Source organism: Salvia splendens, chromosome 5 (genome assembly GCF_004379255.2).
Source record: "Salvia splendens isolate huo1 chromosome 5, SspV2, whole genome shotgun sequence".
NCBI lineage: Eukaryota > Viridiplantae > Streptophyta > Magnoliopsida > Lamiales > Lamiaceae > Salvia > Salvia splendens.
In genome coordinates this window covers 17,263,251-17,283,923 of record NC_056036.1, presented here as the reverse complement: position 1 = coordinate 17,283,923, position 20,673 = coordinate 17,263,251, and the positions used below count along the sequence as shown (strand labels likewise).

The 20,673-nt window shown below is 36.4% G+C and overlaps 3 protein-coding genes across 5 annotated transcripts; 1 reads left to right on the top strand and 2 right to left on the bottom strand.

The window, feature by feature from the left end:
• Positions 1-390: 390 nt before the first annotated feature.
• Positions 391-4,107, top strand: LOC121804896 (protein DETOXIFICATION 24-like). The gene is made up of 8 exons (XM_042204599.1): positions 391-1,508; positions 1,844-2,385; positions 2,601-2,687; positions 2,751-2,807; positions 2,875-3,113; positions 3,355-3,473; positions 3,566-3,652; positions 3,724-4,107. The coding sequence occupies exons 1-8, from the start codon at positions 1,260-1,262 to the stop codon at positions 3,808-3,810; spliced, it is 1,467 nt and encodes a 488-aa protein (XP_042060533.1). The 5' UTR covers positions 391-1,259; the 3' UTR covers positions 3,811-4,107.
• On the bottom strand, positions 3,901-7,206 carry LOC121804897 (ELMO domain-containing protein C-like). The gene is made up of 10 exons (XM_042204600.1): positions 7,048-7,206; positions 6,775-6,956; positions 6,598-6,700; positions 6,338-6,450; positions 5,673-5,741; positions 5,330-5,445; positions 5,191-5,245; positions 4,553-4,673; positions 4,258-4,400; positions 3,901-4,178 (listed from the first exon to the last, which is right to left on the bottom strand). Exons 2-10 carry the CDS (start codon positions 6,916-6,918, stop codon positions 4,077-4,079), a joined length of 966 nt encoding a protein of 321 aa, XP_042060534.1. The 5' UTR covers positions 6,919-6,956; positions 7,048-7,206; the 3' UTR covers positions 3,901-4,076.
• A 5,041-nt stretch (positions 7,207-12,247) lies between these two features.
• Positions 12,248-20,186, bottom strand: LOC121804895 (regulation of nuclear pre-mRNA domain-containing protein 1A-like). Of its 3 annotated transcripts, XM_042204597.1 has the most exons (10): positions 20,077-20,185; positions 19,958-20,003; positions 18,354-18,463; positions 16,276-16,523; positions 14,885-15,040; positions 14,635-14,791; positions 14,212-14,348; positions 13,880-13,915; positions 12,765-13,290; positions 12,248-12,659 (listed from the first exon to the last, which is right to left on the bottom strand). In XM_042204597.1, exons 3-10 carry the CDS (start codon positions 18,430-18,432, stop codon positions 12,493-12,495), a joined length of 1,506 nt encoding a protein of 501 aa, XP_042060531.1. In that variant the 5' UTR covers positions 18,433-18,463; positions 19,958-20,003; positions 20,077-20,185; the 3' UTR covers positions 12,248-12,492. The 3 variants fall into 3 exon arrangements, with proteins under 3 accessions (XP_042060531.1, XP_042060530.1, XP_042060529.1); XM_042204596.1 differs by having other exon boundaries at positions 12,248-13,290; positions 18,642-20,003; positions 20,077-20,186; XM_042204595.1 differs by having other exon boundaries at positions 12,248-13,290.
• Between the last annotated feature and the right edge of the window lie 487 nt (positions 20,187-20,673).

Here is a 20,673-nt window from a genome sequence, read left to right as displayed (position 1 = left end):
AGCTCAGAACAAGTGGGGTACCACTGTAAGCCCAAAACAAACCGCTAAGGCGCTAAATACCAATTATAGAGAATTGCTTACAAGTAAGTATCAGTGGCCTGATGGTTTTAGGTGCTACTTTTATGTAGAGGTTCCAAGTTCAAGCTTTTTAGACTACATTCTGGGATCCTTAGTTTCTTTTGAAGCTTTTATTATGTTCTAACAATTGAAAATTCTACTATATCATTTTCTTTTTGTTAAAACACTTTGTTTAACTTTTTCCATGTTTTGTTTTATCAAACAATTAAAATTTACTCCACAATAGATATTTTTAATTAATTCTTTTTATGTTTTATTTTGTTAAAACAATTTGTTTATCTTTTTCCATGTTTTGTTTTATGAAACGATAAAAATTTCTCCACAATAGATATTTTTACACTATATGATTTCTTGTTAGTCATTATGTTTGCATTCTATATAAAATAATCATAACGTAACTAAGAGAATGAAAAAGAATGTAAGGATTTTCAAAACTCCTAATTATTTGTTGCACCCCCGAATCGAAAATCCTGAATCCGCCACTGAACATAAGACAACAGAAAAGGATGTTAGGCGATTGTGTAAAGTCTGTTGGGCATATGTATTACCAATCACTCATATATGATGTTATGTATATATGTATTATCCTACATAACATGATCGTTGATGAGGTAGAACAGTAGAAGAACACAACTAATTTCACCAATAATGCATTTTTTTAAGTATAATTTAGTTTGTTAACTATGTTACTGAAAAAACCTCATATGTTTCCTACCAATAACTAAATGTAGATTAAATCATTCCACTAGTTAGTATAAAAAATAGGCTGACTGAAATAACTAAACAAACTTTGATTCAATAAACTATTAGGAAAAAATCTCGTAAAACAACTGATTAAATCTAAACTAAACTAAAATAGATAGCAAGTTTGAATTTATATTGAAAAAAATAGGTGAATCCGTAATAAAGATAACTTAAACCGAAATATATTGATCAATACATTAGTAATTAAAATAGAGTTTCATGTTTCAGTCCCTATTTATAAAAGTGGAGTTTGGAATAAATTAGTGAAGTCCTCCATGTAGTCCATCTACTTTTGGCTCAGTGGCGTTTAAAGTTATTGATGCTTTCTTATCTTTTATTCTTAATTTGCATCTAAGTTATTCTTGTAGTGATCTTATACCAAAAAACGCTTTGAGCACAACCATTTCAATCACCATAACTAATATCTATCCTCCCCCATGGATGAATGCATGCAACAAAATTTGCTCAATCCAACGCCACAATCAGTACACGTCGACTTGAAGGAAAAAATCTATCAAGAATCCAAGAAAATATGGCGAGTGGCATTGCCTAGCATCATCTCAAGAGTTACTTCATTTGGCACTATAGTTGTCACTCAATCTTTCATTGGACACATCAACTCTACCCATCTTGCCGCCTATGCTCTTGTCCAAACCCTCATCGTCCGATTCGTCAACGGAATAGTGGTAATCAAAATTCTAATTAATACTGTTCGGTTTGTTAGATAAAATAATCTTGAGATATAGTCTATGATTGAGTTGTGAGATTATTTTAGTTGGAGTGAGTGGTTATGACTAATTATCACATGATTAACCATATAGGATTGAATTCTCATGAACCAAACACATACATATTTATAATTTTGCAAACCGAACAGTCCAGTAGTATATAGGTTTTGATTGACAGTACAAGTTTTTCCATACTAAGACAGTGACACATAGTGTTGAATTTGATCTCTGCACTTTTTGGACTGATTGGGGTTGGACAACACTTATATATATACTTCTGGTCTGATCAAAAGATTGGGATGTCGAGCGCAACTGAAACCCTGTGCGGGCAAGCCTATGGCGCGAAGCAGCATCACATGATGGGGATCTTCCTGCAACGTTCGTGGCTGGTGGATTTGGTCAGCCTAACCCTGTTCCTCCCCCTCTTCGTCTTCGCGACGCCTATATTCATGGCGTTGGGGGAGGATGAGGCCATTGCTGCTTCGGCGGGGTACATCTCCATGTGGTTCATCCCCTTCGTGTACAGCATCGTCTTCGCCCTCACCATCCAGATGTACCTACAGGCGCAGCAGAAGAACATGGTGGTGGCGTGGCTCTCCGCGGCCCAGCTGGCCGTCCACGTCCCCTTGTCTTGGCTCTTGGTCGCCATCATGGACTTTGGGGTGGCCGGGGCAATGTGCGCGCTCTGTGTGTCGTCGTGGCTGGTCGTTGCGGGGGAGTTTGTTTACATATTTGGAGGGTGGTGCCACCATTCTTGGACAGGATTCACCATGGCTGCTTTTCATGACATTATTCCTGTCATCAAGCTCTCTGTTTCCTCTGGTGTCATGGTCTGGTAGGGGTATCGAAATGGGTACCCGCGGGTATCCTGTTTCTTACCAACTTATTACTGTATATATTTACAAAATTAACCTTAATTACTATGGATATTATTTTTGGATATTGGTCCATAATCTTTAATCTAATTCTAGTATTTCCTACAAAACTTTAAAATGTCATAAACTTTACATTTTGGGTGCTATTTTCTAACCCAAATATGATTTTGGACAGTTTGGAGCTATGGTACTATGCCATTTTGGTGTTGCTAGCCGGCTACATGAAAAATGCCCAAGTTTCAATCTCTGCCTTCTCTATATGGTAATATGATAAAATCTCTCTTTTTCAATCATCACAAATTATAACAATAGTAACAAATTACAGCCTGAACGTGAGCGGGTTGGAATTCATGATCAGCATGGGCATGATGGGTGCTGCAATGTAAGTATGCATATTTTATGTTGGTCTTGCAAATAAATATTCCGTCTGATTATCGGTTGTTGGGAAGTGTGAGGGTGGCGAACGAGCTGGGCGCAGGTGACGCAGCGGCCACGAGGTTCTCGATCAAGGTGGTGATGGCCACATCAGTGGTGATAGGGGCGGTTTTCTGGATCCTCTGCTTGATTTTTGGCAGCAAACTGGGCTACTTGTTCACCCGGGACGAGGATGTTGTCGTGGCGGTCGCCGACCTCTCTCTTTTGCTTGCCTTCTCCCTCTTGCTCAATGCCATGTATCCCGTGCTCTCAGGTTGCTGTTCCCCATTTTTCTAGTCTGTCGACGGATTTGATTGTTAGGCCGATGCACACCTGAACTCTACATTAGTACTATAATATTGTCTGCTTTGGGCCAAAGCCTCACGGTTTTGTTCTTGGGCATTTTCCAAAAGACCTCATTCTAATAGAGTAGTAGTTGCACTTGTATATTGCTCGCATATTTTCTAATTTCCCGATAAGGGATGGTGTGAACCCCAATAGTTTGTCTGGTGCAGGTGTTGCGGTTGGAGCGGGGTTGCAGAGCAAAGTTGCGATTATTAGCTTCGTTTGTTTTTATGCCATTGGATTGCCTATTGGAGCTGTGCTTGGATATGTGGTTCATCTCCAAGCAAAGGTACATCCCAAAAATAATCAACTTAAAAATGTCACATTTGATAAACAAATTTCACTTTTCAACTTAAAAATATATGAGAATGGCACTGGCAGGGGATATGGATTGGGATGATGAGCGGAGTTGTGACCCAAACTCTTGCACTATGTTACATGACTTGTAAAACAGAGTGGGATGAACAGGTAAATTCAATAAATAACTACAAAATTATTCTCAATTTCATTATATATCTCTCACTATTATTGTTGTGCAGGTTTTGATAGCTTCAGCTCGTCTCAAGAGATGGCACCTCAAATCTGGAGAAGAAAATCAACACCACAATTCTGATAATCATTCTTAGCCATCCAACCCACAAATCACTCTTTATTCTTCTCAATGCTTGTATTTGATTTTCTCTTTCAATAAGATGGCCTTTTAATGATTCACACAATGAATGTTGAGTGAGATAGTAGAAGATATGCTTGCTACTGTTTGTTGTAGTTATTGCATTCACTCTATAGAAAGACTAGTATACAACATTTCTGTATAGGAAGACTAGTATCTTGCGATTCAGTGGGGTGATAACAAATTTGTAAACACAACTTACAAGAAAATGATACGCAGCGATTATATTCTTAGTAGATTATATGCTGGCAAATCCTTCACGCTCGATACATCTTCCAGCACCATCTCCCGCTCTAGTTGTGATCTCGTAGATTTTAGAACTTCCTGCGTACAAAAATATGTAGCATCAACCACTGATGAAGGTACTATGAGAAACCGTAGCGCTGGATAGATTTGTTATTACGTTGAATTCCATATATGAGGCTCGCTTGGCAACCCACTGCACGTCCAGCATCTTGAAAGCGACACAAAAGAGGTTGTCGAAGGCCATATCATCGTGGCTGAGCATCTGCAGAAAGCGCTGCCCAGCCAACTTGCTAGGATTGCCTGTAGAAATTTTTCATGCTTGGATAAATTGCGATTTCAACCATACTTGATCATTTGAATTCATTATATATTGGCAGATGAATGAAGGCTTGCTACCATTAGGACAGTCTGGCAAACATAATAACTAGAAATAAACATTACAGAATAAGCACCTGATTGTAGATCTAACATTTGAACAAGCATAAATGAAATATTGATGCCAGCCACAGCGAACGGATACTCCCAATCTGACCTGTCTCCATCTCTCTTGTGCAACAGGTTTTGAAACACTTCCTGTCATGAGTAACGACACATAAGGACTCTTACCAACTACATATACACGCATGAACACCATGGGAAATAGCTTTCTGAAGAGTCTACAGTCTACCCATCATAACATTTGCAGCATGTAGCATAAACATATACTACTCCTTCTGTTCCATAATAGATGTCACACTTTCTTTTTTAGTTTGTCCAACAAAAGATGTCACATTTCCTTTTTTGAAAAAAGTTCTCCCACATCAATATTATAAAATATTTATTCTTTCTCCACTTAACAAAAATAACATCTCCTAAAATCTCATGCCATCACCCAAGTGTGACATCGATTATGGGATGGAGGGAGGGAGTAATTTATAGAAAGATTAATACCCTTAAAAAAAATTTCCACCGTTATTCCCGTATTGCATATCTATTCTTTAAACTAGATCATGCTATTTCAACTTTGAAGATCTAGCGATAATAACCAGTATAAAAAAAATTAAACAAAAGGAATAGCCTCCTAAAGTTCATGTCAAAGGAAAATACGAACCGGATATGTCTTGGCAAAGAAGATCAAATTCTCCAATGATATAAAGCCTCCACCCCTAAATATATACTTCATGAGCTTTCACCAAAATAGGGATTCACACAATTGCATCAGATTGAACCATTTACTTATCACCACACACCTGAAATCTGTTGAAGGGTCAGACCCCTGCCATCCCATATCTTTCCAGGCCTCTGATTTAAGAGCTGGGACCTGTCTATCAGGATAAGCTAACCTCCAAAGTTGTCTAAGTGCGTCCTGCAAACAGAATATCAAGCCATTGATCCATGATCACAGACTAAAACAATCAGAATTCTCCATTGGATCTTGTATTACCAATGTCCTAAATATACTGCCATAAATCATAACAGCAAACCACTTGTGTTCTATTTACTGAAGGGAATCAAATAGCACCACAATCACATTGAATAGTATAAGTAGAAATAACTTATGGGGTGAAAATAGATAAAGAGACAAACACTTACTTGATGGTCTGAACAAGTGCCATCAAAAGGAGCTGAAAGCCTTTGCTTTAAATATTTTAGCCTTGCTTCCTATTATGAACCAAATCAAGAATGAGATGCTAATCTTTGTTTATACGCCCAACAATATTGATGAACATGGAGTAAAAAGTAAACACACAAAAAAGTAATAATAACATTCCCCCAAACAGAAATAGTAGGCCGTGTGTGACTTAAAGATATACTACAAAAATAAGAACATTAATCACATCAGACCAATTGCCTATTTCAATCCACTGCATAACTAGGTTCAGGAATTGAACGTCATTATTGATCATACGCAGAAACGTTCAAAAATAATAACAAGGTCATCTATATAAAATCAATAAAAATACATAACATAGCTCTCCAACATTGCAAATTATATTCAGAGGCACACAAGCAGAGAGTTTAACTAATGTCAACATGCCTATTGCCTACTGAATTTAGTGCAAGTGGTATAAACTTTGAGCAGCAGCAACAATCCTTTGACAAAGTAAAGAAAACTGCAGCCTAACCAGTTACTTCTACCTAGCAAATAGAATTTATACCTAGGGCCTACCCAAATAACATTCTCCATATAAATAAAAAATGAAAGGATAAGAAAGTAACGTGTCTACTAAAAGACGGTCGATAAAGTTGTTTTATACCTGCAAGGGACTAAGTATAACAGGCGGAAGCAAGTTGTTGGCTCCATTTTGAGTGCCCGATATAAATGGTACGATCCGAGCTAGTAGAGACCCAGAACTAAGAACAATATTTGCTGATGAACAAAGAATTACTAATCAAGACATAATTTTGTAAAAAAATACTATCACGAATCAAACCATAGCTAAAACCATACTAATACAAACACACTCAAAATCTCAAAATCACAAAATCAAGCATCGATTTTGAAGTGAATGCCGACCTAACCACTGAGCCCACTGAGCAATCACGTTGGAGAATACTAATGTCCAATGCAGATACTCTTTACGCCGCTGTTCTTCCAAAATATCCACAAGCGATGTCCCCTTCAATTAATTCAAAAACAGTATCAGCACTAAAGCAATTGAAAAACTCGAGAAAACCAAACAGCAAGGAGTACCTCATTGTGTTTGTTATAATCGTAATGTCCATCTGCCAGCAACGGCTCGCTCAATGCATCAAAATCCGAAGTCTCGCAACGATCGTGTCTTCCGCCATCAATATCGCCATGGTACAGCCGCCTTCTCAGCGTACGGGAAGTCATTTAAACGGCGTCGTTCGTCCCTGTTCAAGCTCGAGAAACTGCAATCAATTGCAAGGAAAACCCCTATTATGTACAGAAAAGGGTGAAATTGCAAAATCATCAAGTCAAAAGAAAATTGAAGACACTCACAAGCAGAATTGGAGCAGCGGGTTGAATCTACGAATATGGGGGAAAGGAAAGCTTTGTTTAAATAGTGATTCAATTCAATTTTTGTTGAAGGGTTTTTGGAGATGTCTTCCGATTTGCACTCTGCTTATTACTACCTTCGGAATTAAGGAAGAATCAAAATCCTTCAATATTTTTACTATTACAATACCGTTGACTAAATTCATATTTTTCTCTCTAATTTTGCCAAATCCGACATTATATGTTATATTTACTTTTTAATTAATGAATTTTATTAATTTATATTGCTCATATTTTAATACGTATAATTTAATATATAAAAGGAAAAATAAGATTTTTTTTATTCAATTGACTTTATATCACAGAACGTTAAGTAGTCAAATTGGAGAGGATATTTGGAAAGATAAATATAAAACTATAATAACTATGATAAAGGGATTTTAAATAATTTAAGACGAAAGAGTTATATAGAATTAACTTTTTTCTGATTTTTTTCGTCCAAGCATCTGCAAAACTATATGTATACGCTAGAGCATTTTCTGAGAAGATATACTACTCCGTAGTATTTCTTATTCATCTTTTAAGAAAAAGGTATATATACCTTCAAATAGTGAATTCCAAAAAAATAAAATACTTTTTTTACAAATTTACTACCCTGTTTATATTTGTGTGAATAGGGATGTGATCAATTGCTAACTCATCCTTTAATTGCTAATTACAATTAATTTAAAACCATAAAATTTTATAAATCTAGTGGCTTAAAATTTGTCAGGTATAATTTTCGTTTGTATCAATTAAATTGAAAAAAGATAAAAAAAACTACCAAATTAAGGTTTTAGATGAAAAAGTCAATATAATATTTTACATATTTTATATTGACATTCTATTATATTGACAATATGTCACTATAAGAATGACATTCTACATGTATTATATTGACATATTTTATATATTAGGTTTTTTTTTTCCTCAAACACCATCACGGCGGGGGTTAAGGCGGACCCCCAACCTATATATATCAAAAATCACCAAAAGAACATACATCAGTCAAGCCCAAAAGTGACTCGGTCCGCACGAGAGATACAAATCACAAGAGCTAAAAAAGCTACTATGGTATCCCCACAGACCGGGTACAAACCATCTAACTAACGAGAAAACAAACATAACAAAGCTATACATCAAAATAATAACAAGGATGATGGCCAAATGATGGCCAAGTCCAAAGGAAAACAAAAAACCATAAATCAAAACCACGAACCAAGTGAAGTAGTCATTCATCTCGATATCTGAATCTAAAGTTCGGATAGCCCAACTGGTCCATCCTGACGAGCGACTTCAAATACCGAGGTGCTGAATCCGCATCAAAGAAGGTGATGGCAGGGGTCTGGACCCCCCTACTTGCCAAAAAGTCTGCTGGCCGGTTGCCCTCTCGATAGATGTGATAGAACATAAACTGTATCTGTGCGAGCAAAGTACGAATGCGAGCCATGTGATGTCTCACATCCGCTGCTCCTCCGCGTCCTGAAGTGAACACTGCGACCACTGCTGCCGCATCCATCTCGACCCAAACATGCGATGAGAACTGCATAGCCAAAGTCAGCCCGTGAAGAAGAGCCAAGAGCTCCGCCTCGATGGTCGACCCAGCTACGAGGGGCGTGCAAAAGGCCCCCAGGAGGGAACCATCTGAGCCCCCGAACCACTCCCCCACCGCCTGCCTGTCCCGTCGAGCTAGAAAAGGCCCCGTCGGTGTTCAGCTTCACCCAAGGATCGTCGGGTGGATGCCAAAGCACTTGCAGGGACCGTAGAACTCGCCGGCGAGGAGGCGCCAAAGGCATGAAGTCAACGGCCGGGGTGCAACCGCGCCAATGAAGGGGGACGAGAAGCTGCAAGTGCTTTGGCATCCACCCGACGATCCTTGGGTGAAGCTGAACACCGACGGGGCCTTTTCTAGCTCGACGGGACAGGCAGGCGGTGGGGGAGTGGTTCGGGGCTCAGATGGTTCCCTCCTAGGGGCCTTTTGCACGCCCCTCGTAGCTGGGTCGGCCTTCGAGGCGGAGCTCTTGGCTCTTCTTCACGGGTTGACTTTGGCTATGCAGTTCTCATCACATGTTTGGGTCGAGATGGATGCGGCAGCAGTGGTCGCGGTGTTCACTTCAGGACGCGGAGGAGCAGCGGATGTGAGACATCACATGGCTCGCATTCGTACTTTACTTTACGAAAAAATTGAAATTTTTTTAATTTTTTTTCAAATTTTGACATCGGAACATATGCAAGTGAGATCCCGTTAGAATCCTTATGAAATTGTCTTTAATTTGATATATGTTGCGCGAAAAAATAATTTAAATCGAGAAAGTTACATGCGTTTTAAAGTTATGAGATATTTTTTAAAAGTTAGTTGCAACTAATTTATGGTAAATTTACCTTAATACCCTATTGACGTTTTTGTTGATCGTATTGACATTCCGGAGCTGATGATATAGGCTCTAGATTTAAATATCTAATGACTATTATTTAATTGTAGTTAGCAATTAAGTATTGAATTAGCAATATAACGCTCCCCTGTATGAATAAGATGTAAATTTACCTCTTTAAAATTAAAGAAGATATAATATCTTGTTAAATCTTAAATACCATTCACATTAGAAGAAGGTTTTATTAAGAAAAGGTAAATATAGTACTCTCTCCGTCCCAAAGAAGATGACACACTTGGGAGATGACATGAGATTTTAGGAGATGTTTTGTGTGTTAAATGGTGAGAGAAAATATAACTTTATAATTGATGTGAGAGGAAACTTTTTCCAAAAGAGGAAAGGTGACATCTTTTTTGGGACAAACTAAAAAGGAAAGTGTGACATCTACTATGGGACGGATGGAGTAGTTAAATCTCTTTATTCTGGGTCTCTCAATTTATTTCATTCCTTGGTGCTGCTCTTAATAATCTAGTACTCTCTTCTTCTACGAAAATAGTCACATTTTTCTATTTTGGGGTATCAACGAAAAATAGTCCAATATTCGAAAATGAAAAGTTTTGTATCTCATATTTTACCTATTTTTCCTCTCTCATACTTAATTTGTCCACTTTCTCTCTTTCTCTCTTACTACTTTATCAAATGTTTTCATTAAAACTCATATTATCCATGCATAGACCTATTTTTTTTGTGTGTGGAGAGTGAAGAAAGGGTAAACAAAGATGTTTTCCCAACTTCAATTAATATGAATTCAAGATTGCGTTGACCTCACTTTAAAAATAGGGTTCTTTAGATGCAAAGTATATGAAACTAAATTTCCATTATAATAAAAGTGTCAACGATCGGATGGTTTCTTTGGGAGCTATCGATTGGCTCGATGACGCATTGATAATCGATTCGCATGAAAACAATTTTAGTTTGTTGCATTTACTAAATAAATTAATATGACCAGATCAAAATGTTTATAAACAAAGGTAATCTTATGAAAAATCTTAGTCGATCGCTCTTTTTTTTAATTTGGCTAAAAGGATATTTGAGTAGGCTTGATTTATAGAGTTTATAAGCTTTTAGAAATCATAAAGTGTCATGTCTTAAAAATTTATAGGTTGTGAAAATGTTTGGATAATCAAACTTATACGGTAGAGATAGAATTGTCAGCTAGAGAGAAAATAATAATGATGGACTTAATTTTGTAAAAAGAATATTGCTTGTAAGTTTATGAAAAAATAAGTTGTGTAGATAAAACTCACTTTTTTGTGTATATAAGACAGATGGAAAAGTTGTGTGTGAGTTGATCAAGCGGTAGAGAAATTAATGCCTAAGGCCAAATATTGAGTCTTCCGTGGCACGGTCTTTAAGTTTAACTTCATTAACCATAAAAAAAATGGTTGGAAGTTTTAACTCTTATGAATTAGCCTGGGCTTGTTAATCCAAAGAAAATTCCAGCAAAAGTTTGAGCTCTTAAAAATTAGTCTAGGCCTGATAATCAAAAGAAAATTCTAGCAAGAATAAATATATAGCGACATATAATTGATTTCATCTTTTCTCATTTTTCTTTTAGGGTTAATCCATAAACACTCCAGATAAAATAAATTAGGTAAATCCAATTTTTTTCCCTTTTTATGGATAAATATGCAAAAGATTAATCCATAAAAATTCTAGCTTAAGTAAATTATGTGAACCTAATTTTCTTTCTTTTTTAAGGATAAATTTACAAAAAAGCTAAATATACAAAAAAAATTTAAAGAACATGTCACAGTTAACTTGGATTCTTCTATTCTAGACATTGGAATCACGCATAGACCACTATACCATTAGACTAACATACATGCATTTAAGAGTTAAGCAGAGTAAAAATAAAATAAAAAAAGAATAAAGTAGAAGAGAGTAGAGTATAGAAAATAAATAAATAAATAAGAGATTAAATGCTTTATTTTACAATAAAGGAAAATGACTCATGTAACGTTCTACTACCCGAATAGAATACAATTCAAGAAACTTGACACAAAGTTAGTACTATATTTAGATAATACTCCCGCCATAAAAAATAATTTCATTCGTAAATGATATGACTTTTAAAGCACAATTGGTTAAATGATTTATAAAAGAAGAGAACGTGGATGATCAGAAGCCAAAGAGAGAATGTGGATAAAATATTAGAGATACAAAAAACAAATGAGAAAAAAATTTAAGCAAGTAGAAATGGAACAAATTAAATCAAAATACATAAATAAGACTAGTCCCTCCGTCCACACAAAATAGTCTCACTTGTGGACGACACGTATTTTAATAAGAAATTAATAAAGTAAGAAAGAGGAAGAAAAAGTAGATAAAGTAAGAGACAATGATGAAAAGTGGATAAAGTATGAGATGGTGGAGAAAAAGTAGGTAAAGTATAAACTTTTTAATTATGGAAATAAGACTATTTTTGTGGACATCACAAAATGGTAAAATGAGACAATTTTTCGTAAACGAATGGTGTATTTTTTATGGATGAAGGGACTAGTGTATAGAAATTGGACTAATAATGCTTACAATATATAGTGGTAACTGGTAACAAATAGAATTCAGATCAAATATAGCAGGTGCAAATTTCCCCGTAATTTAAAATTAAAATTAAAATGCAAGACTCGATTCATATATACACCATCCCTTGTGCATGCACAGACAGATAAAACAGATAGAACTATGAGCCAAGGGGTGCAGAAAACTTAACCTACGCCAACAAAAGAGGGTGAAGACTGAAGAGTCTTGTAGTTTAGTTCATCTGTGATTAAATTACTACTAAATTCTACATTTAGTTTTACATGAGCTACAAGTACCACGCCACATGCCGCCGCATAGAGAACTCAATAACACGGTAGGGCACAGACCGAAGGATAGTACACTAATATATAGCTATTAATGTGGTCCTTAGCCATGGTTTACAGGCATATTAATGTACAAAAATAACACAAGGTCTACCGTTTACCAATAAATCTCACTGTCGATGTATGGGAGGCGTTGGCGGCTGGTGGCTTTGCCCATAAAATCCGATACCAACAGGCCTGTAGTATCCACCACTAGCTGGCTGCTGCAGCTGCTGCAGTTGCTGTGATTGTGGCTGCTGTTGTGTTTGCTGAGGCGGAGGGTTCGGCCTAGCAAACCCTGTTGGTGCATTTGAGAGTGGTGGAGGGAGTAGGTTGTTTGCACCATAACCATAGGTCAGCCCCATCATATTAGACTGGACCATTTGATTTGAAGGGGAATTACCTGGAGGTGCAAGTGGTGGCGGCGGTGGCAGAGGAGGCGGATGAAACTGCTGGGCCTGCAGTTGGTTCACCTGAGAAACAGTCTGCACAGTGCTGGACTGAACGGGTGGCATACTGGTCATTGCCTGCTGTGAAGTCGGAAACAAGGTTGAATTCATTCCTTCGGGGTTCTTCCCATCAGAAAATGACATCGGTGGCTCAAGCTTCTGCCGTTTCAAACCACTGCTCATCGATGCAGCCTCTTCTGCTACGAGAGATGAAAGAATAGATGTGAGCATCTGGGCAGAAGATGTTGAGGCAGTGAGTTTTGCAGCAACTGCAGCAGCTGCAGCCTTCTTGCTCTCTTCCGTGGTAGGGTTCGCAAATGAAGTCAATGGATTGGTAGGAGGCACAGTAATGTTTGTTGCTGGAATTGCACTAGGAAAAGGGGGTTCGATCACTACTTGGTTCACCAGCAGTGGCACAGAGGATTTTGATGTTAGCTGGAGTCTGATATTAGCTGCTTGCCCAATCTGGCTACGACCAGCCTGCATGGAAAATACAAGTGTAATGAGGATAACAAAAAAAAACTGGGGGATATCCTGTATTTCAACTTGAGAATAGCATTGAAACGGCAAACAAAGATTAAGGTCTGAGGCAAAATGGAACTTTTAAGGCAAAGAGTAAAACTTTTTGTTGAAGTCTGTTTTAGTTAAGGAATCGAAACGAATGTATCAATCCGACTGAATCATTCAGTGACTAGTCCAAAATGACTGAGGGCTTTCAAATCCACAATTTAACATTAACAATCACCCACAGGTTTCAAATCTAATCCTCAAATATAAAAACAATTTTTATTTACTTATTTGGAACTATTTCCCCCAAGTTTTAGCTGGATGTTTAAGATTGAACTCTTTAGTAACAAGTAAATAACAACCAACAAAACAAAAGTGACACTCTAGGCACCATGTCGAGAGCTTGTGTCTAACCAAATATGGTCCGTGAACATAATTTATTTTACTTTTTCTAGAGGCATGTGAACGACAACAAGCATATAAAAGCAGATGCATCCATCCACACACACACACACACATGTATGTATAAATGTGGAGAGAGAGAGAGAGAGAGAGAGCCTACAGATATCACACTTCGAAGCTGCTCCAGCTTTGTTTCCTGAAAAACTTTGAAATGTCATAATTTGTACATATATAACCATACATGCAGGCTGTCACTTTAAAACTTCTATAGTACTTTAACTAGCTATAAACTTAGTATATCTAATATATTACTTCATCTGGCCATGAAATTATCTCAAAATAAACTCAGTTGTCAAATCAAACTTTCTGATAGCATGTCAATTAAAACCACCATGAACTATATATTGTTTAACCAATTGCCATGAGTTACGCACTACCTAGAGGTGGCTTATAAATTATAGAGGAACAAACTTGCATAAAATGAAATCATACCTGATCCTGAAGTGCTTCTCTAAGCCGAGAAACAAGGTCGACTCTAACTGCTTCAGACTTTTCAAGTTCGTTAATGCATCGTTTAATAACATTCTCCTGCGTCTCTATATTATCAACATCAGAACCATTGAGATTTCCTGAAGGCAAAATCAAATATGAAAATCAGAGGACATCAGATGCTCGAAGTAAAACCAAACGTGGGTGAACTTTTCATTGTTTATTAGATTTCTGAAAACAGAATAGGCAATTGGGACTTGCAGAGCACAAGTAATTCCACAAAGATGTTCTTCTGAAGCTCACAAAATTCTCATTGTGTGCTTGTCTGCTCATGTTGAATTACTATATCTATATGTAAAACTCTAACCAAGAAATGGTCATTCACACAAGGAAGTAAAATGCCGAGGAAAACATCTTGTGTCAAACCTTGAGAAGAAGCATATAGAACATCTTTCTCGATTTCTTGAACAGAAGAAATGGCTTTTTTAAATTTTCCTAAGGCTGCTTCTTCATAGACAGCTTCATCATGTACCAACTGCAAAGCAGTCAAAATCTTTTCTGGCAAACCTCCAACAGCTAATTTCTGGATTTCAAAACAATGAAAGATAAGTATAGTTCTACCAATAAATGACAAACATTATTCCAAAACATCTGGCATACATGGATTTGCACTTACGATTCTGAGAGATGTAGCATCTCTCTTCACCACCTTAATAGGATTAGGAACTACGATCTTCCCATTGCTGACTGGAGAAGGATTCTTCCCTAGCAATTCATTTTTCAGATTTTGTCCCCTAGATCCAAAAACCTTTCTTTCTTCCCAGATGTCAACCTGATATAAAGAGTCAACCCAAACCCCAAACCCCACCCCAAAATCAAAAAAAGAAGGAAAAAAAATAGAAGTTAGTATCATGTGAGAAGTAGAAGTTAATATTCAAAAGATGAGATCAATAGAGAAAGGTGCGTAAAGTCGAAGCTCTTAGAGAGACAAGGATAGGACACCCTAGTGTGGAATGAAACGAAACTATAAAGCTTTTTTTCAGAATATAGCATGATACTACCTCCGTTTCTTGTTGATAGAGGCATTTTTTCCAGCACAAATACTAAGATATAGATGTTTAATAGGTTAAGTGGAGAGAATAAAGTAAGAGAGATAGAGAGATGATAAAATAAGAGAGAATAAAGTATGAAAGAGAAAAGGTAGTACTACTTTTTGCCAAAAATAACAACCAAAAATGAATACAACTCTATTAAGGTGGAACGGAGGGAGTAGTATTTTTGTACAGCATAACAATTATTTTTAGTATGAGCGTATAATAAGAAAGGCTGCAATTATTAAGGAGGGGGGAACAAAAAAAAGTAAGACAACTTGTTTGAACATATTTCAGTTAATGTAAGCAGAGCTCTCATGCTCTGCTAGTAACATATTGCTGAACAGAAGACGTCCAACTGGATCAGATGTTCGAAAGAAGAGCCAACGCAGAATTATAGTTAATAAATGCTACAGGCAATACCTATCCTCTGGGGTCAACACTGGGGAACTAGTGCTATAATAGAAGCTGAAGCTATGTTAAGTGCTCAAGGAATGAAATCAACCTTAAGCATATTTACTAATATGTTTACTTTGCCCAAACCATAACACATTATTTTCTTTTTTCACATCAAATATTAAGTTCTGGTGAAAAAACTTAGCAAAATTAAACAAGTTGTCAATGAGGCTCTTCATCTGGCTGCACAAAGGCACCATCATAATCATTAGAACACTAGTTATCAGAATGGTTTTAGAAATGACTCATCAAGGATATAAACCAAGAACCAACAAGAGTCATGCAACACAAGAGTTCTTGTGATTAAAGGAACCTTTCAAGACCAAGCTTGCAAATGGAGAGATATGCAAGTAAAACTTATACATTGTGATTAATGCTGGGTAGAGCAAATTGCAAATTTCATGCCAATGCAAACCACATACAGTTACTATAAATATATTGAAGTAGATGGAATGCAGAAAGCCTACTAGTCACTTTTCATGACATAATACGAAGAAAATGGGTAAGAATGAAGAATCACCAGTCTGAAGGCAACTTTTCTGCAATTTTCATTGCCACTTTCATTTACTATCTTTAGAGCTGTTGGAAGAACCTTCCAGAATTCATTGACAAATTCACTGCCCTTGCGCCTGCTATTTTGCAGGATGTCATTGGACAAGTATAAAAAGGAAACGCGTTGCTCGTTTGGTGCTGCTTTGAATAATTTCTCCCATGTTTCAACAACTTGCTTAGCCTTTTTACGGTGAGAAATGCACCACCGGGACAAAGCTGATCAAATGTTAAAAGAGAACCTCTTGATAGTACAATTCTGAACAATTAAATGGGAACACCAAAGCTCCACAAAGACCCCATTCAACAATACTAAGACTAAATCTTAGCCATAAACAAGAGAATTAGTTCTTAGCCAAACGTCATCAGTTGTATCTTGAGGAAAGCATATATTCCTGACGGAAGATAGGTTTTAAAAATTAGTATAGCACATTATAGAAATCTCATGAACTGCTACACCCATAATTACAAGACTAGCAGTCCAAAATCTTGAGAATTCACAACCAACTCCTATCATAAGAAAGAACCGACATCCCAGGAATTTATAGCAAGAGATCCAGATAACAAGCTGTACCATTTATGATATCTATAAACATCAGGCCGTAACATGGATCACTGCAAAGAAATTCATCAATCTAAGTGCACGGTCCTTGCAAGTCAAAGAGCAAGCAATAATGGTCTTAAATAAATTATCAAAATCAGTTATTGTCCTTACAAATCTTATTATAACATCCATCTTGGACAATCAGCCACTGCAACGAGAAAGGTATTCTAACATGATAAGGTAAGGGACAAAATTAATAATTCAGCAAGCCAGACAAGTTCTACAATACTTCAATGAAAATAAAAAAAATATCCAAGAGTTTAACCATGCATCTAACTCTTGCATAGATTGCTGAAAGCCCAACAAATCAAACCCTCTGTCAGTATCAACTAACAAGTAGAAAGGAAACAGGTGAACTCCCAGCCCTCTCTTCCCAAACAAAAAATTAAATTAAAAAAAAGGCTAAAAGAAACAGAAACAGCAACAAATAAATTGACATTGTCTTTTAAGGGAAAACAAGGAATTATTGAAGCAAGTTCTCCTTTATATTTTATGTTTTTGAGTTCATCAACTGTACAGGTGCCCGTATCAAGTATCCGATGCTTCATATCTTTGAGTTCCTTCAGAAAAAAGCACACAATTTATTCAACTTCAAGTTAACAAAGTATGCATATTCATCATTTATCTTACAAGATTTTTATCAAAATTCACGCTCTATGAATGGATAAATTCTTGAAGTTGACTGTGGTTCTTCAACAGGCAGGTTCCCTCCAAGGGAACTCACCAGGCAATACTACACGTTAAGAGTAAAAAAGATATGCACATTGAAACCCCACAAAATAAATACTCCCCTTGTCCCATAAAAGATGTCACACTTTCCCTTTTAGTTTGTCCCATTAAAGATGTCACACTTCCATTTTTTGGACAAAGTTATCTCTCACATTAATATAAGTATTATATTTTCTCTCTCCACTAAACATACAAAACAAAACCTCCTAAAATCCCGTGCCGTCCCACAAGTGTGACATCTTTTGTGGGATGGAGGGAGTAGGAAACAATGGTTCACTCTATATGAAGGTCTCTGGTAGTGAAATGCAATGAGCATACATGGAGATATTATCAATCAGTAACAAATATTGCATTATCGCAAATAAGTTGATAACACTAGTTATCATTTATAATAAAAGTGTAACACATGAACCACCACAAGTTTGCATACATACAGATCACGTGAACAGTAATTCAATCTCAAGTAAGGTAAGAAATTGATAACAACGATTAGCTTCCATGTTACGTTAACAAGTAAAAGAAAATGAAACATATAACAAATCTTTAGAGGCTACATGTGCTACTGCTACATGCTGACAAACAGAAATTCATTCCATTACATATGATTATCACGTCTAAAATCAAAGACAGAAGGAAATTTACAATCCAAAAACCATCCATTCACTGCAATATCATAACTAGAAAACTAACTTATGAATTTCGGCAAGAAAGGATACACTCGATGCTTTGCTGAGAACTATTGAGTTTAGACAATTTCTCAGTAAGGATTGTCTCATTAAACTTTTCATCACCCATTTTTCGCAAAACTGTTTATGCTCTGAAGTGCCTGCAGCAATACTTAAACAGATTAAAACTACAGAAATGTTAAGAAAACAAACAGCAAGTTTAGGGGCAGTAATTAATCTGGGGAAGGGGGTCATCAATTTTTTATGGAATCCATACTAACTGCAAAAATAAGGGCAATCGAATACATGTGAACAAATAAAGAAACCTTTCAAACTTACCCTGGATTATTCTCATAAAATTACAGTTCAAGTTGCATTGTAAGTCCAAGAGAACCCCGGGGAAGATGAAGAAGAACAAGATCACCAACAATAAACTTGTAAAACAGCAATTTAGATACAAAGTATGCCAGTTTGGAGTAATTCCAGAGTCTATTGAGAAAAATCATGCTCATGAAAAAAGTACACAAGTTGCAATTTTCATTTGCTTATTGCAAAGACCTAATAGTTAGGAATTTGAATGCCATACATGTTAAAGGTACTATAATAATATGACTAATATAGATGTTCGTAAACCTCATGTCTTTTTCTTATGGTGGAGATGGCTAATACGAAATGTAGGTCCCTCGGCATACTTGACTAATTACGGTACTAAAAGTACGAAAATAAAATAATGGAGTACTTGGTTATCAGACAGAAAAACTGTAATATTTTATAGTGAACTGTCATATAATTTCAATGGTTAGGCACAGGATAATGTAAAACCAAAATATACTGAAGTCTGAGGTCTAGCGGGTAAGAAAGACACCATCCCCCTGTTGTGACAATTACTGCTCCTGTTGCCAACTAACACATAGATGCAAAAACTTCATTCAACTAAAAGAAAAGGTAAAGCATCTGAAACCTTAAGAAACATAGTTCAACAAGTACATAGAAGCAAAAACTTAGTTAACTTAAGAAAAATGACAGAGCTGAAATGTGAGATTGAGGGTTAGTGTCTATTTGTTATGATTGAGGATCTCGATGGGGGGGGGGGGGGCAACCAAGCTTTTCTTCAGAATGCTGTAAGGAAAAAGCCACAAAAGGGAAGTACCAAAGATCCACATGCCTGTTACATATTGTAACAAGGTGGAGAAGGGATTATTTTAATATTTTCACCATTTGACAGATTACTTTCAAAATTCCTCTCTGTTTAATATATTACCTATTGCTTCATTTTATCCATCAGAATAGTTCGCTCACATTGTCACACAAGCTACGGAGGCGAAAAAACTATAAATAGCCATAATAAGCATAATGATAACAGCGAACAACATCACCAGATAAATGCCCAGCTAAAATCCTACTAATAAATATTCATAAAACGTTTACACCAACAAATCGCAACCATAGACATAAATGCATTCAGTTCCACAAATTCACTACCTAGCTCAAAAATAAACCCCGACGAGAAAAAACATTCACGATTAATAGCAGCACGCAGGAAAATCAATGATTTCAACTCAAAATTCGCCCAGCCAAAAAAATCCCCAAAAACTATGTATACTAGGAGAAGGTTTCTTAAATTTAGGTTTGAACCAATGAAATTCGAACCGTACGTTTGAAAATCTTCCAGCAAGCGGGCTCAATCCAGAAAGAAAAAACCTGAGAAATAAAATCAAAAATCAAAAATCAAAGTAGCATAAATTTATTCTAAACAAGAGAGTAAGGATTTTACTTTGAGACGTTGAGGAGAGAAAAACCCTCAAGAATGGGGGCCGAATTGTTTGAAGGAAAATAGGGTGACGGTGACAGAGAGTGAAAATAAGTGGGGCTTAACTGAAAATAACAATTACTATAAAACTGGGCAACAATTGATATTTGGGATTTTGAGGTGGCCCAATTTATCAAATTACGTTTAGCTTCCGTTTGGTATACGGAATTGGAATTGGAATTGGAATTGGAATTGGAATTGGAATTGGATTAAAAGTCTAATTCAAATCCTATGTTTGATAAAATTAAGTAATTGGTAGGGGTGGGAATACCGATATCGGGTATTGGGTTTACCCGAACCTGACCCAATACTCAATTTTATGCGATTGGGTAAGGGATCGGGTAATAAAATTTAAAATAATTTGGGTATCGGGTAACCTGGTCGGATATCGGGTATTACCCAAATACTCGATTCATTTATTTTTTATACCTGATTAGTTTTTTTACTTTTGAATTATATTATTGATTGTTTCTATATTTGATTAGATGTTTAATAGTAACATTTAATATTGCATACTAATTCTCATAAAGACAATGATAATCGTGCACTTTAAAATAAACG